The sequence below is a fragment of the Xyrauchen texanus genome, chromosome 21 (genome assembly GCF_025860055.1).
Source record: "Xyrauchen texanus isolate HMW12.3.18 chromosome 21, RBS_HiC_50CHRs, whole genome shotgun sequence".
NCBI classification, from domain to species: domain Eukaryota; kingdom Metazoa; phylum Chordata; class Actinopteri; order Cypriniformes; family Catostomidae; genus Xyrauchen; species Xyrauchen texanus.
In genome coordinates, this window is record NC_068296.1 from 21,644,233 (window position 1) to 21,659,920 (window position 15,688).

The 15,688-nt window shown below is 40.3% G+C and overlaps 1 protein-coding gene across 1 annotated transcript in view; it reads right to left on the reverse strand.

Annotated features, from left to right (window-relative positions):
* The window catches only part of hydin (HYDIN axonemal central pair apparatus protein), a 104,685-nt gene that overhangs the window by 68,240 nt on the left and 20,757 nt on the right, over window positions 1-15,688 (reverse strand). The window contains 4 exon segments of the mRNA XM_052152212.1: window positions 8,814-8,944; window positions 12,519-12,683; window positions 13,274-13,406; window positions 15,050-15,150. Coding sequence (XP_052008172.1) covers window positions 8,814-8,944; window positions 12,519-12,683; window positions 13,274-13,406; window positions 15,050-15,150 — 530 coding nt within the window.

Genomic DNA, 15,688 nt, shown 5'->3' on the forward strand with positions numbered 1-15,688 from the left:
GCTCTTTGTGCTCTGTCTCCAAACAGAGGATCGCCCACTGGGTCGTCAATGCCATCACTATGGCATACCACATCCAGCACGTGCCGCCCCCTGCTAGCCTATGAGCCCGTTCTACCAGGGGTGTTGCTGCTTCTTGGGCATTGTCCCACGGCGCCTCTCTAGCAGACATATGTAGAGCAGCGGGCTGGGCAACACCTAACACCTTTGCAACACCTAACACCTCAGGGTTGAGCCAGTCTCGTCCCTTGTGTTATCAGGTGACACAAACAGGTAAGTTCGGGTCAGCTGGCCGGGTGTATCAATTGTGCATAGTGCCTTTCCCCTCCCTTGAGACGAAGACGTGCGCTCTTTCCCCAGTTGCGTTTGCAAGAAGAGTGAACCCTGGACCTTCTTCCTCCCTAGCCTAGCGGCCGTCGAGTCTTCGGAGAGGCTCGGTGCCGCCCCAGTACAGGTGTCCCCCAGGCCCCTTACTGAGGTAAGTGCTCCACATGTGCTGGTTGTCCCCCTAGGCCCCCCTATTTGAACTTGTGACTCCAAGGGTGGTAGTCACCGTCAATACTTGTTTAGCTACCCAGGCCCACCTATTGCCTTGTTTTTTTAACTAACCAAATTATTAATAGTCGAAATGCAGCAGCTAGACTTCTAACGGGTACCAAGAAAAGAGAGCATATAACTCCTGTTCTCACTTCCCTACATTGGCTTCCAGTTACAGTGAGGAAAATAAGTATTTGAACACCCTGCTATTTTGCAAGTTCTCCCACTTGGAAATCATGGAGGGGTCTGAAATTGTCATCGTAGGTGCATGTCCACTGTGAGAGACATAATCTAAAAAAAAAAATCCAGAAATCACAATGTATGATTTTTTTAACTATTTATTTGTATGATACAGCTGCAAATAAGTATTTGAACACCTGTCTATCAGCTAGAATTCTGACCCTCAAAGACCTGTTAGTCTGCCTTTAAAATGTCCACCTCCACTCCATTTATTATCCTAAATTAGATGCACTTGTTTGAGGTCGTTAGCTGCATAAAGACACCTGTCCACCCCATACAATCAGTAAGAATCCAACTACTAACATGGCCAAGACCAAAGAGCTGTCCAAAGACACTAGAGACAAAATTGTACACCTCCACAAGGCTGGAAAGGGCTACTGGGAAATTGCCAAGCAGCTTGGTGAAAAAAGGTCCACTGTTGGAGCAATCATTAGAAAATGGAAGAAGCTAAACATGACTGTCAATCTCCCTCGGACTGGGGCTCCATGCAAGATCTCACCTCGTGGGGTCTCAATGATCCTAAGAAAGGTGAGAAATCAGCCCAGAACTACACGGGAGGAGCTGGTCAATGACCTGAAAAGAGCTGGGACCACCGTTTCCAAGGTTACTGTTGGTAATACACTAAGACGTCATGGTTTGAAATCATGCATGGCACGGAAGGTTCCCCTGCTTAAACCAGCACATGTCAAGGCCCGTCTTAAGTTTGCCAATGACCATTTGGATGATCCAGAGGAGTCATGGGAGAAAGTCATGTGGTCAGATGAGACCAAAATAGAAATTTTTGGTCATAATTCCACTAACCGTGTTTGGAGGAAGAAGAATGATGAGTACCATCCCAAGAACACCATCCCTACTGTGAAGCATGGGGGTGGTAGCATCATGCTTTGGGGGTGTTTTTCTGCACATGGGACAGGGTGACTGCACTGTATTAAGAAGAGGATAACCGGGGCCATGTATTGCGAGATTTTGGGGAACAACCTCCTTCCCTCAGTTAGAGCATTGAAGATGGGTCGAGGCTGGGTCTTCCAACATGACAATGACCCGAAGCAGACAGCCAGGATAACCAAGGAGTGGCTCTGTAAGAAGCATATCAAGGTTCTGGCGTGGCCTAGCCAGTCTCCAGACCTAAACCCAGTAGAGAATCTTTGGAGGGAGCTCAAACTCCGTGTTTCTCAGCGACAGCCCAGAAACCTTATTGATCTAGAGAAGATCTGTGTGGAGGAGTGGGCCAAAATCCCTCCTGCAGTGTGTGCAAACCTGGTGAAAAACTACAGGAAACGTTTGACCTCTGTAATTGCAAACAAAGGCTACTGTACCAAATATTAACATTGATTTTCTCAGGTGTTCAAATACTTATTTGCAGCTGTATCATACAAATAAATAGTTAAAAAATCATACATTGTGATTTCTGGATTTTTTTTTTTAGATTATGTCTCTCACAGTGGACATGCACCTACGATGACAATTTCAGACCCCTCCATGATTTCGAAGTGGGAGAACTTGCAAAATAGCAGGGTGTTCAAATACTTATTTTCCTCACTGTAGCTACAGAGTTAAATTCAAGGTTCTGCTGTATGTTTATAAGGCCTTGCATGGTTTAGCCCCTCAGCACATTGTTGATTTAATTCAACAACATTCTGCACCTAGGTCTCTTCGATCATCAAATCAGTTACTCCTCTCTGTTCCTCGTTCCCTTTGAAAAACAAAGGTGATCGGCATTTTTAATAGTGGCCCCCAGGTTGTGGAATGCACTCCCTTTTGTTGTTAGGTCTTCTTCCTCATTGCCCATATTTAAATCTAGACTGAAGACACATTTTTTTTATTTAGCCTATAATGTTATATATATGTCTATAATTATAGGAGTTTTATGTGTATGTTTTACAATGTTTTATTAATTTGTTCTTTTGAACATTTTAGAAGTTCTATTTAATTCTGTTATTTATGTTTGTAAAACTTTGTACAGCACTTTGGTTACAACATTTGTTGTTTTTAAGTGTGCTTTATAAATAAACTTGAAATTGATCCGATTTGAAATGTCTGTACATAAAAAAACAAATAAATTCACAAAGTAAAACATTATATAATGTTTAGTTGTAGTGCTTTCAATATAGCAAAGGGTGAATATAATTTACAAATCACTCCTTTTTGTTTTTATTAGCATGTTTCATACTGTACCAACTTTTTTGGAATTGCCGTTGTAATAATCCATTTTAAAAAGAGTACTGAATGGCTATTGAAAGCGATAAGCACAATTTGTTTGTGTTTTATTTGACTCAGGAGTCTGACATCTGGCTAACACACACTTATACACTGGGGTATTTACATGGAGGATTTCCATATAAGCCAGTTTTCCCTTTTTCAAACCCAGATGTGAAGTGTCTCCTCTCCGTCCTACTTTTCCTCCCTACTTTCATTATTTCCTTTCATTCTCTCATAATGAGGAACATACCAAAGAGAAAAACATGCAAGCTTGTCTTCATTTGTGTGCAAAAGTGCTCAGCACAACAACAACAGCTTAATTTGTAACACTGAATTTTTTAGAACTATTGGCTGAGGATGAAAATCAACTTTCATAATGCATTCGACTGACTGATGTCTTGCACATTAACTTTTAATGGGGATTTTCTCACTGAGTAAATACAAAGTGTGTTGGTGTGTAAGGGATACTGATTAATAGTGTATTATTTATTTTATGAGAACAGCTCATTCTGATAGCCATGAATAGCTTTTGGCATATTTATCATCATTCCCATCCCATTAAACTTTCCTTTCAGTCCTCATAGTGTGCAGCTAAGTGAGCGGTATATAGAGGGGAAAATGAAGGTAGAGTGAACTTCCTCATAAAGTGCGCTAAGGGTAATGTACAGTTAGCTGGTCATTATAGCAAAATAAAACTTGACAGCTTGATCAGGACCCAACTCGAATCTTGAAGGGATTTAATTTGCAGTGGTGACAGAATATGTCTACATTATCCTGCTTATTACATGGTTACTTGCCAAATAAATGAACATGAAATATTGATTTGAGATTAAATTATTCTATTATGTGAGAAGAATGAAACTGTAGAGTGATACAAGAGATGTGAAACTATCATAGATCATTGGACTGTTGAATGTCACAATTGATCAATCAGAATCAAGCTTTCCAGAGAACCTAATACCTGGGTAAACATCTCACAGAGATGAAACATGAAACAGCTGTCTTTTTGTGACAAACTCATTAAACTGATATGGAGTATTTTTGAGGCATGCCGGGCAAATATGTTTGTATGTGGCAAAGAGTGTGTTTGAGAGGCAGACAGTGTGTCAGAGGCCAATTAGGAATCTAGGGCCAGCAACCAGACCCAAACAGAGGTGTATCATGACTACAGATGGATTATTATCAGCCACACTCATATCTCTTATTAACTCAACTGTGAGGCATTGGAGTATCACATAAACCATTTTGGGGAAAATATTGATGGACAGAGGTATGGGTTTTGTTAACACTTTATATTAGTATCTCTTCGAAATATACTGTAATGCACACTTATTGTGATAAACAAAGAAGTTGGATCTTTGTCACATATTGCTGTACATCCAAGAATGCATTTCATTTATTTATTTATAAACAGTGACCCCAAAAAGTATTTGAAGACATAACCACACTTAGAAATGTATGAATGTCTTTGTCATTATATAACAAAATATCAAACCAATGTGCAGAAATACAGCACAAACACATTTTTCTAGCAAAACAAGCAAAAAGTATAAAACAATAGATATATTGGTCAAAATAAAGACACTTTAAAAACGATAGTTAGCTCTTGTGATGAACTACACCTGCAATTACTCTGCTCGGACCCCTGTGTGAACTTGAAGGGGCCGACTGACCGAATACTTATTTGAGCCACTGTACAGTATATAATCATATTCCTGTGTATGTGTTAGGAATTCCTTGTCTTGTTTCACTGTTGCCCTTTGTCTGCCACCTTTGCATTCCTTAGTTTTCACTTTTGTCTTTATGTTAGGAATTCCTTGTCTTGTTTCACTATTGCCCTTTGTCTGCCACCTTTGCATTCCTTAGTTTTCACTGAGGGGGGGCTATGTTAGGAAGCTTGGGAGGAGGAGCCATAGGAAGCTCTGGAGTCTCTGGGAGCAGAGCCGTAGGAGGCTCGGGAGGCAGAGCCGTAGGAGGCTCTGGAGGTGGAGCCGTAGGAGGCTCAGGAGGAAGAGCCGAGGGAGGAGGAACCATGGAAAGCTCGGGAGGCTCAGCTGAGGGAGGCTCTGGAGGCGGAGCTGAGGGAGGCTCTGGAGGCTCAGAGGCCTCCCAGGGCTCCGCCTCTCAAGCCTCTCGAGCCTTCCAGGGCTCCGCCTCTCAAGTCTCCCGAGCCACCCAGGGCTCCTCCTCCCAAGCCTCCTAGGGCTCCGCCTCCCAGGGCTCCATCTCTCAAGTCTCTCGAGTCTGCCAGGGCTCCTCCTCCCGAGATTCCCAGGGCTCCGCCTCTCGAGCCTCCCTCTGCTCTGCCTCCTGAGCCTCCCACGGCTCTGCCCCTGAGCCTCCCGAGCTTTCCATGGTTCCTCCTCCCTCGGCTCTGCCTCCTGAGCCTCCCACGGCTCCGCCCCCTGAGGCCTCTGAGCCTCCCTCAGCTCCGCCTCCAGAGCCTCCCTCAGCTGAGCCTCCCAAGCCTCCTAGGGCTCCGCCTCCCAGGGCTCCATCTCTCAAGTCTCTCGAGTCTGCCAGGGCTCCTCCTCTCGAGCCTCCCAGGGCTCCGCCTCTCGAGCCTCCCTCTGCTCTGCCTCCTGAGCCTCCCACGGCTCTGCCCCCTGAGCCTCCCGAGCTTTCCATGGTTCCTCCTCCCTCGGCTCTGCCTCCTGAGCCTCCCACGGCACTGCCCCCTGAGGCCTCTGAGCCTCCAGAGCCTCCCTCAGCTCCGCCTCCAGAGCTTCCCTCAGCTCCGCCTCCAGAGCCTCCCTCAGCTGAGCCTCCCGAGCTTTCCATGGTTCCTCCTCCCTCGGCTCTTCCTCCTGAGCCTCCTACGGCTCCACCTCCAGAGCCTCCTACGGCTCCGCCTCCCGAGCCTCCTATGGCTCTGCTCCCAGAGACTCCAGAGCTTCCTATGGCTCCTCCTCCCAAGCTTCCTAACAGTATGAATGTATTACAATATTTTCAAGCTTTGGCTAGTTTATACATTGATATTGTGCAGTTAATTTCAAATTGTATCTGTTTAAATGTATAGCCTTTACCAGATGAAGCATAGAATTAATTTATGCAGGTCATGCTAGTCAATCTGCAATCAGCTGATCATGACATCTATCAATAAAATTCAGACATTTATCAGAGCGGTTTTATTTAAGTCCTCCTTTTATTCATAGCTTTAGCTGTCTTTCCCTTGCATGAATGCTAGCTGCACTTAACATCCTCCATCCCCTTTTAGTTTTTCTCTGCATCTGTTTTGTTGTTTTGTGCTCTAAAACTACTATTGATTGCCAGTTTGAAATTCCTATCTTCAATGTTATTGCACCTTGTTCATGATTTATCAACTTGATATACAGTACTTGAAGTTCTAAGTGTCTATTTTATATATTATGCAATGAAGGATTGTACCATGCTGCACAGAATCATACCACCAACACAAACAGATTGCTTCACTTGTCTATAAGTGAAAAAAGCATTCATTCAACTATTCAAGTCAAGTATTCATTTGACGAAAGTGGTCCTGACTGAAACAGCCTGGTCTCATGAAAATTATGTGAGCATTGCAACGTTTTTTGCAAAACTGAAATTACGATCTTCATAACAGGTTTGGCTGCACATTTCAAGTGAAATGTCCAGTAGGAGGCGCCAAAACCAAGCGAAATTAGGTTGTAATCAGACAAGGTTTATAAGGTGAATTTTAGTTGGAGGTTTTAATAAAACTTGCCTCCCTAACCTAAAACTTAACTCTAAACTTAACCAATAGTGTCCAAAAAGAGAAATGAGAGTTTAACAAAACAGACAATTTTAAAATGCAAAAGTGATATGAAAAGCACATATTCTGAAGCAACCACATCAATTTGTGTCACATCAATGTCTCTGTCGTGTCATGTCTCAGCTTGATTTCTTGTCTGGTTTTAGAACCATGGTCATCCAAGTCCAAAGTCCAATGCTCTATGAGGTGTGATACCACGCAAGCTAATCATATTGGAATAAGTGTACATACTTTATGTAGGTGGGTCTGTAAAACAAGCGTTAAAATGTACAATGATGAGTTAGAGTAAAAGTGTCTCGATATCATAACATAGCAAGGGCTGAGTAATGTGTTTATAAAGTCATTATCAGCCATTTAAGTCCAGATTTGAGTGAAAGTGAACAAAACACACAGTTTTGTGTGCCTCTGGTGTTCATTTCAGCTGAATACTGCAGAGAATAATACCATGAGATACTTATAACAAGTTTTGCAAAAATGTATAGTCACATTTTCACTGAGACCAGGTTGAAGTGAAAGTTGCTCTTCATTTGTCCCAGGACAAGGGTTTGTGCATCAATACAATCATCTTGAGCAAGCAAAGAGTGCCCTTGGACAAGAGAAACTGCAAATTCACCATTCAGGAAGGAAGAAACGCACTTGAGCAGGTAGAGGGTAGAGAGAGGGCTGTATCATTTGAACTGTGTCTGATTGAGGGTTGTCAGCAGGGAGACATAGATCACTCAAGTCTTCAAATGAAAGAGAGAGCGGTAAAGTGAGTGAAAGAGAGATAGAGGAGGGGAAGAGAGATAGACAGGCCATCCGATAGGGAGCTAGATCAAGGTTGGGGCGATTCCCCTTGAGAGCAGAATCAAGTGAAGAACAAGCCGGCTGATATTTCAATAATCAGATCAGACCTGCATTAGAAGGTTTAACACCATTGATTGCTTTGAACTTCATGGTGGTGAAGAGCTTTATAATGGAACCAAAAGATAGTCTCTAGAGAGGACACCCATTTCCAAAAATTAAAAAAAAATACAACAAAAAAAACACACAATATTATTTTATCAGAAACTACAGGAACAGATGGATGCATAAAAGCTCAAGAATGTGTTTTTGAGTATATTATATGTATATGACACTCCTGTCAGTGTCTGCCTTGCACTCAGCCACGCTATCGAGTGCCTCTAATGGAATTCAGGATTGACTAAAGCTGGAAAATGTTTTGTAAAAACTCAGGGCTTATGAAAGTCTTCAGCCTTAGAGAAGAAGACAGGATCAGTTTACAAATGAGCATCAGCCCACAATCTAGGATACCCTGAATATATGAATGTGTCTTCATTCTGTACTGTTTGTGCTAAGTTTTTTTGTATATACGTGTGTGTGTGTGTGTGTGAGCGTGTATTTATCACTTTGTGGGGACCAAATGTCCCCATAAGGATAGTAAAACCCGAAATTTTTGACCTTGTGGGGACATTTTGTCGGTCCCCATGTGGAAAACAGCTTATAAATCATACTAAATTATGTTTTTTGAAAATGTAAAAATGCAGAAAGTTTTCTGTGAGGGTTAGGTTTAGGGGTAGGGTTAGGTTTAGGGGATAGAATATAAAGTTTGTACAGTATAAAAACCATTATGTCTATGGAAAGTCCCCATAAAACATGGAAACCAAACATGGAAACCAAACATGTGTGTGTGTGTGTGTGTGTGTGTGTGTGTGTGTGTGTAATCCATCCAGGAATTAAAGAAATTCGAATTCTATTGATTAGTGCTGATAATCAAGGAAGCCTCTTTAATTTAAAGAGCCACAAAAAGTAAAATATAAATGAGTTGAAATTAAGACTTATAAATAAGGCATATGACTGGGGGGATTAAGCAAACTCTTATCTTATCTAAAGAAAATATTCACCAGCTGTGAAGACCATGATATTGGACCAAGAGTAAGAAAAATGCTACAAATTTGTACAAAGTGCTGTAAAGATGAATCAGGATAAAGAAAAGCATAGGGAATACATTTTTGTCTTTCATGGCCGCATTTCTACGAGGTCAAATGTGAGCATGGTGGTAGGCCAAGCTTACTCATGACAAATTTTCAGGGTTTGGTAATAACTTTACATCAGCAGCCAGTTGTTGGACAGTTGCAAAGTCCTTGGGACATTACTCAGCATGGGATTGCAGCCAAAGTTCAGCTTGGCAGCAGTGACAGAGACGGAAGGATCCTGGCCAACACAGGACAGAAGCAGCTCCTATTGAAAAAAGCAGGTTACATATGGAGTTGCATCTAGTGATTTTGGCCACCAAAATTTTCAGTGCCTGCATGTTTTATTTTGGGGGGTTTTCAACGAAAGACAAAAACTCTTGGCCAACTGAGACAAAAAACACTACTTTAACAGACCTGTTACCCATTATTCGATTTAATGTAAATGGTGGCTGATGATAGATGATATTTAATTTAGCTATGGAAGCACAGGCAAATTCAGTTTGCATTTCCTCTTTGTGTCTGCATAATGTGTGATATAATTCAAATACTTTAAAATATAACACATATTTGCATTTCTATGTACAAGAATGTGCAATGGCAGCCACATTTCAAACATAAAAGCAAAGTCCATAATTTTTAAAAGCCAAACCACCAGAAGACAGCAGGTAGCCCAGTTGATTATTGGCACATTAATAAAGAGCATTTCCCTGTGCTTGTGAAAACTGTACTTGCACTACCCATGCACAGACATAGGACAGGCTATTTAACACAAAAATAATGCTATAAATAATAAGAATATGTGTGTATTATGGCAGATAAGCTTCTGTTCCTAAAGAGCCTTCCACCAAAAACAAATAAAAAATAAATAAACATTTTGGCCTTTTGGACTTTGTGTATTCCTAAGCGCTTTGTAGGGTACAAATGTGCTTGAATACCCCAAATTTGCTTTATTTTGAGATCATTAGGCTTTTTTTTCTGCACATCATAATGGCTTGTTTAAAAAGCAACTGTTGTTTAAAAATACAAACTGTAGAATAAAAAAAATAGTCGGTAGAAAACAGTGTTAATACTTTAAAAGGGATAGTTCACCAATAAATCATAATTTACTCACCCTCATGCCATCCCAGATGTGTATGACTTTGTCTTCTGCAGAACACAAACAAAGATTTTTAGAAGAATCCCTGAGTTCTGTAAGCTCCATACAATGTAAGTGAATGGTGATTAGGCCTTTGAAGCTCCAAAAAGGACATAAAGTCAACATAAAAGTAATCCATACGACTCCAGTGGTTTAATCAATGTTTTGGTGGCGATTCAGTTGGTTTTAGGTGTGAACAGAACAAAATGTAAAAAATGTTACTGTACATCTTGACAGCAGTCTCCTTAGCAATCATGATTCAAGCTAGATTACACATCCTAGTGCTTGACACATGCACAGAGCACTGACGTGCGGTCTGGGTAGGCAAACTAGGCACTGCCTACCCTGCCAAAATTCAAAAATAAAATGTTTATTAAATAATAAACTTGTATTTATATTTTTACTTTTCATTCTTGTGATTTTTATATATGCAATATGTGTGTTATTCCAATTGTTTAGACGTTATGATGACAAATGTAGCAGTTACGCATAATCAACTAAAAACAAATGGTAGAATAAGCAGTGCTTTTACGGTCCATTCATTGCAGACGACAAGCGGAAAACCCATATTGCGCATGCGCACTTCGATCCTGTATTCTTTAACATGTACGGCAAAAAGCACAAATCTGCTGTGCCTTTTGACGTAAATATGTTATGCCCGTAATCATCTCCATTACGTATCAGACATGGACCAATTAAAATCAAGATATTCCTGGACATTTGCGTAGCTAACGTCATTACACAACAGCTAGCGTACATGCCTAATCCCCGCCAAATTCAAAATCAAAATGACAGCACCGGCTGTAATCACGGAATTAAGAAATTTTTCCAAGCTCGATTTTAATTCCAAATATGAGTTAATTGCACGAGGGAGGTCTACGCCAACCTTAGATGGACTAGTACAGCAAAAGGGCCCAAAAATGATCCGATCATTTCAAACTGATTGGTATGTAAGAAAAGATTGGCTATGTGGCTGTGCGCTTGAGTGTGTGTGTGTGTGTGTGTGTGTGTGTGAGAGAGAGAGAGAGAGAGAGAGAGAGAGAGAGAGAGAGAGAATACACGATATACATCCTGATTTGTACATTTCTTGATATGCCGCGCTTGTGCGTAACGTTCACTGTTTACGCGCTTGTGTGTGTGTGTGTGTGTCTGTGTGAGAGAGAGAGAGAGAGAGAGAGTACACTATATACATCCTGATTTGTACATTTCTTGATATGCCGCGCTTGTGCGTAACGTTCACTGTTATTACGTATTATTAGCTTAAACAATACATCAGGTAATCTGGCTTTCATAACTCACTGCCTAGCCTCTTTAAGACATCTCCGCACGTCACTGGCACAGAGTGGTAGATAGCACTATAGAAAGTGTAATCGAGATTGAAATCATGATTGCCAATGAGAATTCTGTCAAGATGTACAGTGAAAAAGGAGTTACATTTTAGTCTGTTCATTCCCAAAACCAACTGGATCACTTCAGAAGACATTGATTAAACCACTGGAGTCTGATGGATTACTTTTATGCTGACTTTATCTGCTATTTGGAGCTTCAAAGGCCTGGTCACAATTTACTTGCATTGTATGGACCAACAGAGCTGAAATATTCTTCTAAAAATCGTCGCTTGTGCTTCTCTGTAGAAATGAACATATTTGGGAGGATACTACCTTTTCTAGTATTTTTTACATAAACGGGAGATTTGAAATCAGTCTATATTTAGCCAGTTCTCCAGGATCAAGTTGTGGCTTCTTAATAAGCAGTTTGATAACTGCCATTTTAAAGTTTCTTGGGACATGTCCTAAGCATAGCTGTTACAAAATGAAGGCAGCGAAGGCAGACGAGGAGAGCGGATCCAAATGCAGGCTTACTTTATTGATAAGCAAAACAAACAAACACAAAGGAAAAACCCTCAATAGGGAAACAAACATAAAACTAGAAAAGCACGGGCAGGGGAAACACACCAGGCTAACAACATTTCAACGAAAGACAAGGACTGAACCAAAAACCAGGATATAAATACACAAGGACAGGATGATTACAAATGATAAACAGGTGTGAACAATGACACAAAATGGCAGTGATGATGACAGGTGGATACTGGGAAGTGTAGTTCTTTAAACAATAGACTAGTGAGACAGTGGAGCTAAACAAGGGACAAAGGTGAACCTATGGAAAACAAAAGGGACTAAAATGGAAACGAAAGGGGCAACGGTAAAACAAGACAAGGTAATCCTAACAATAGCGAGGAGTTAATAATATTAAGAAGAGGTTCTGAAATTACAGGAAATACCTCTTTTAAGAGCTTAGTTGGTATAGGATCTAACAAACATATTGTGGCTTTTGATGTTTTGATAAGTTTTGTTAGCTCTTCATGAGTTTTCTGAGGTGCTATGACAGATGATTGCATAATTTCAATTTTATTTCTGATTATTTAAATTTTATCTGTAAATAAAGTCATTACTCTTGTGCTGTGATGTAATAACTGGTTCTGTTGATTCCTAACCAAATCTAGCCACAGTACTGAATAAACATCTAGGATTGTTGTGGTTATTTTCTATGAGTTTACTAAAATATGCTGACCTGATTATGTCACAGTGGACATTGACTGATGGAAAATGTGACTTATTTGTTGAGTTTAAAAAAAAATTACATACTGTAAACACTAATGCCACAACAAGTACTCGCCGTAACGTCTCTCGTACACACTCACCAATGGTGGGTCTTAAAGGCCTAGTATAGTGATGCAAGCTGTTTGCTGCAGGCTGCCCACTGTCTTGACCAGAAGAACTAATGGAATCTGTTCTGCGCTGTGTGGCTGGATGACCCCTCGTGGATGAGTACTAGTATAAAGAAGATGGGGGTCCTCCTCATACGGCTTCACAGAGAAACAGAAGCACGCACATGCGTGTTATCTGCTTTACAACACACATACCTGGTTAAGTTAGCCAGGAGGATAGGCTTTGATTTCTGGTGGTATTAGCGGGAGGAATACTCATTCTAGAGAGCATTTGCCTGGACAAAACTCTGTGGTACAAGTGTTTCCATCCATAGAGCTGCCACTTACTGGATGTTTTTTGTTTTTGGCACCATTCTGAGTAAATTAGAGACTATTGTGTGTGAAAATCCCAAGAGATCAACAATTAAAGAAATACTCAAACCAGCCCGTCTAGCACCAACAATCATGCCACAGTCAAAATCACTGAGATCACATTTTTCCCATTCTGATGGTTGATGTGAACATTACCTGATGCTCCTGACCCATATCTGCATTATTTTATTCATTACACTACTGCCACAAGATTGGTTGATTAGATAAATGCATGAATAAGAAGGTGTACGGGTGTTCCTAATAAAGTGCTCAGTGAGTGTAAATGACCTCAAAGCTGGACAAAAAGCAACAACACTTTCAGATTGATTTCACATGACCCTTGAGGGCTGCAGTTGCAAGGAGATACATTGACTAACTTGGTTTTGAGATATTATCTGTGGTAGCAGTCCATAGCACACAAGGAGGTCAGTGTCATTGAAGAGTTTAACTGATTGCCCATAGGGATGACCTAGGAACAGTGGCGATTTCTCTGGGCCAGCAAAGCCTTCTCTGCTGGCCTAACATGCCAAATAAATAAATATTTTTCATCCTTTCATTACCTTTTTGCCAATGTATGTTTAATCGCTTTCCACTCTTAATTAATCTAAAAACAAATAGAGAAAAATGAAAAGTTTATCCAGTCAGAATTTAGTCCTTGATGTTTACAAGCGAAGTGTGACAACTGTGTCACAAATCACATGCCCGAAGCAGCATGTGAGTCTGAGCTCCACCCCATCAGGCCTTTAGAATTTCTTCAGAATCCCTCAACAGTGCAAATGAATGAGCAACTAAAGTCAGATTGTCAGATTAATTTGTTTGTTCTTGGTGGGTGTGATCTTTAGGATATGTCCCATTCGAGGCCTTCTAGATGGCCTTTTGTGAAGCAATCATGCTTTAGGTGATGTACATATTTGAAAAGAGTGAGAATTTTCTGACCAGTCGGCTGTCATCATTGGCGCTATCGCCATTGATTCATTAATTAGATGTTCTACATGACCGTGTGATTGCTTAATGTATTAAACAGGAAAGGAGAACTTCAAGTAAATTGTTAAGTGCTTTTTGCATTGTTATAGCAACATCAGGAGTTTTCTAAGTGTAAATTAGGCTTCTGGAGCATTCAGTGTCGGATCAAGTTTTGAAAAGCAGTGCTGCATTCCATTCAACTCGGAAAGTCGGAGTTTACAACTTCCTACAAGTAAAAGTGCAATGGAATGCATCTTGAAGTCAGAATTACAACTTGTAGGCTCGTGCAAAAATTCTCAGCTATGATTTTGCTGAGATGCAGGGGCATGATGTTACACAAACATGTCGACACTCAGGGAGATATACAAAGTGATAAACAATCACTTTATTAAGCAATATAGATAAATGAGTTTGTTTCCACATTACATGATATTAAAGCTTGTTTAACAAACGCCTGCAGAAACAGGTGTATAAAACATTCTAATCTCTTTTGATAATCGGACACCTGAAGCACAAATGCTAGCGCTGTAGCATTGTTTATCAGCTGGGTTGCTAGGAGACATCTCTAATGAGAGTCAAACCCCTGCTAAACTAAGGGGAGCATTGCCATTCCGAATATCAGGTAATGGAATGCATTTATGGTCAGAGATATCAAGTAAGAATATCCTAGATCCAACTTGAATGGAACGCAGCATAACCGTGTACCCTGATGAAGCAAAATTTATTGCAAGCAACGTTTAAATCGCAAATATTATTAGATCGATTTTTCCAGGTAATATAGACCTCCTTGGTAGATTCATATGACTAATTATGATTTTTGAATATCTGTTCAGGAGACAAAACAGTCATGCTGCAGTTAAAATTAGGCTTGCTTGAGCATTAAGTGTCATTTCAAGTTCTGGCTTTCATGCTCAGATGTGTTTTCAAAATGTCAATTGGTATTACTAGTTAGCTACGACATAATGTATGATCCCCAAAGGCATAGGGTGTCTTTAATGGCATGAGTCACACTGAAGGCCTAGAATTTAAATGCACGGCCCGCCACTGCCTAAACAGTGCTGGAACTGAAGAACTGGGTTCTCAAGGATCACATCAGGCACAACACATTTACAGGGACATTCAGATAGAAGCTTAGTGCTTGAAGACCAGTGTAAATATTTCATACAAGCCCATAAAATTATATATTCTACCTAGCTTTGATTGAGAGAGCAAAAACGTTCTCTCTAAAACCCTGTACATCCACCACTAAAGCCAGCCTGTAGTCTTGCACAGTTTTGGAGCATAAGGTCAGCTGCAAAACAAACACAAAACACATAGATACACATTATAAGATTACATTTATTTATTTAATTTATTTATTCAATTTTAAAACAGATAGTTCTGACTCTAAATTATGATAGGAGGAACCACATTCAAGGATTTGTAAAATCACAATAAATGCACGCCTTTGACCGCACATTCTATTAATGCACCAAGTTGCTATGTTGCTTAATATGATAAACTATATTAAATGTACACTTGGTTGATAATAATTAATAATAAATTGTTTATTGTTTTAAATACAGTTTTATTCTAAAATAATAAAACTGTTTATTGAACATTGGTGACTTTTATTATCTTGTTGTTGCTACCGTTTTATGAAAGCAATAAGCCTCTAGTCTTTGTATTACAGTGACTTTACGATGGCTAAGGGAGTTTAAAGTACTCAAAATCATGCCTTGGAACACCCCTTGCACGTGATAAAATCACTGTAATGCACAGCCTGTAGCCGACTGCTTTATTTATTCCTTACTATCGCAGACAACATTTCAGATAAAACCACTCGACTC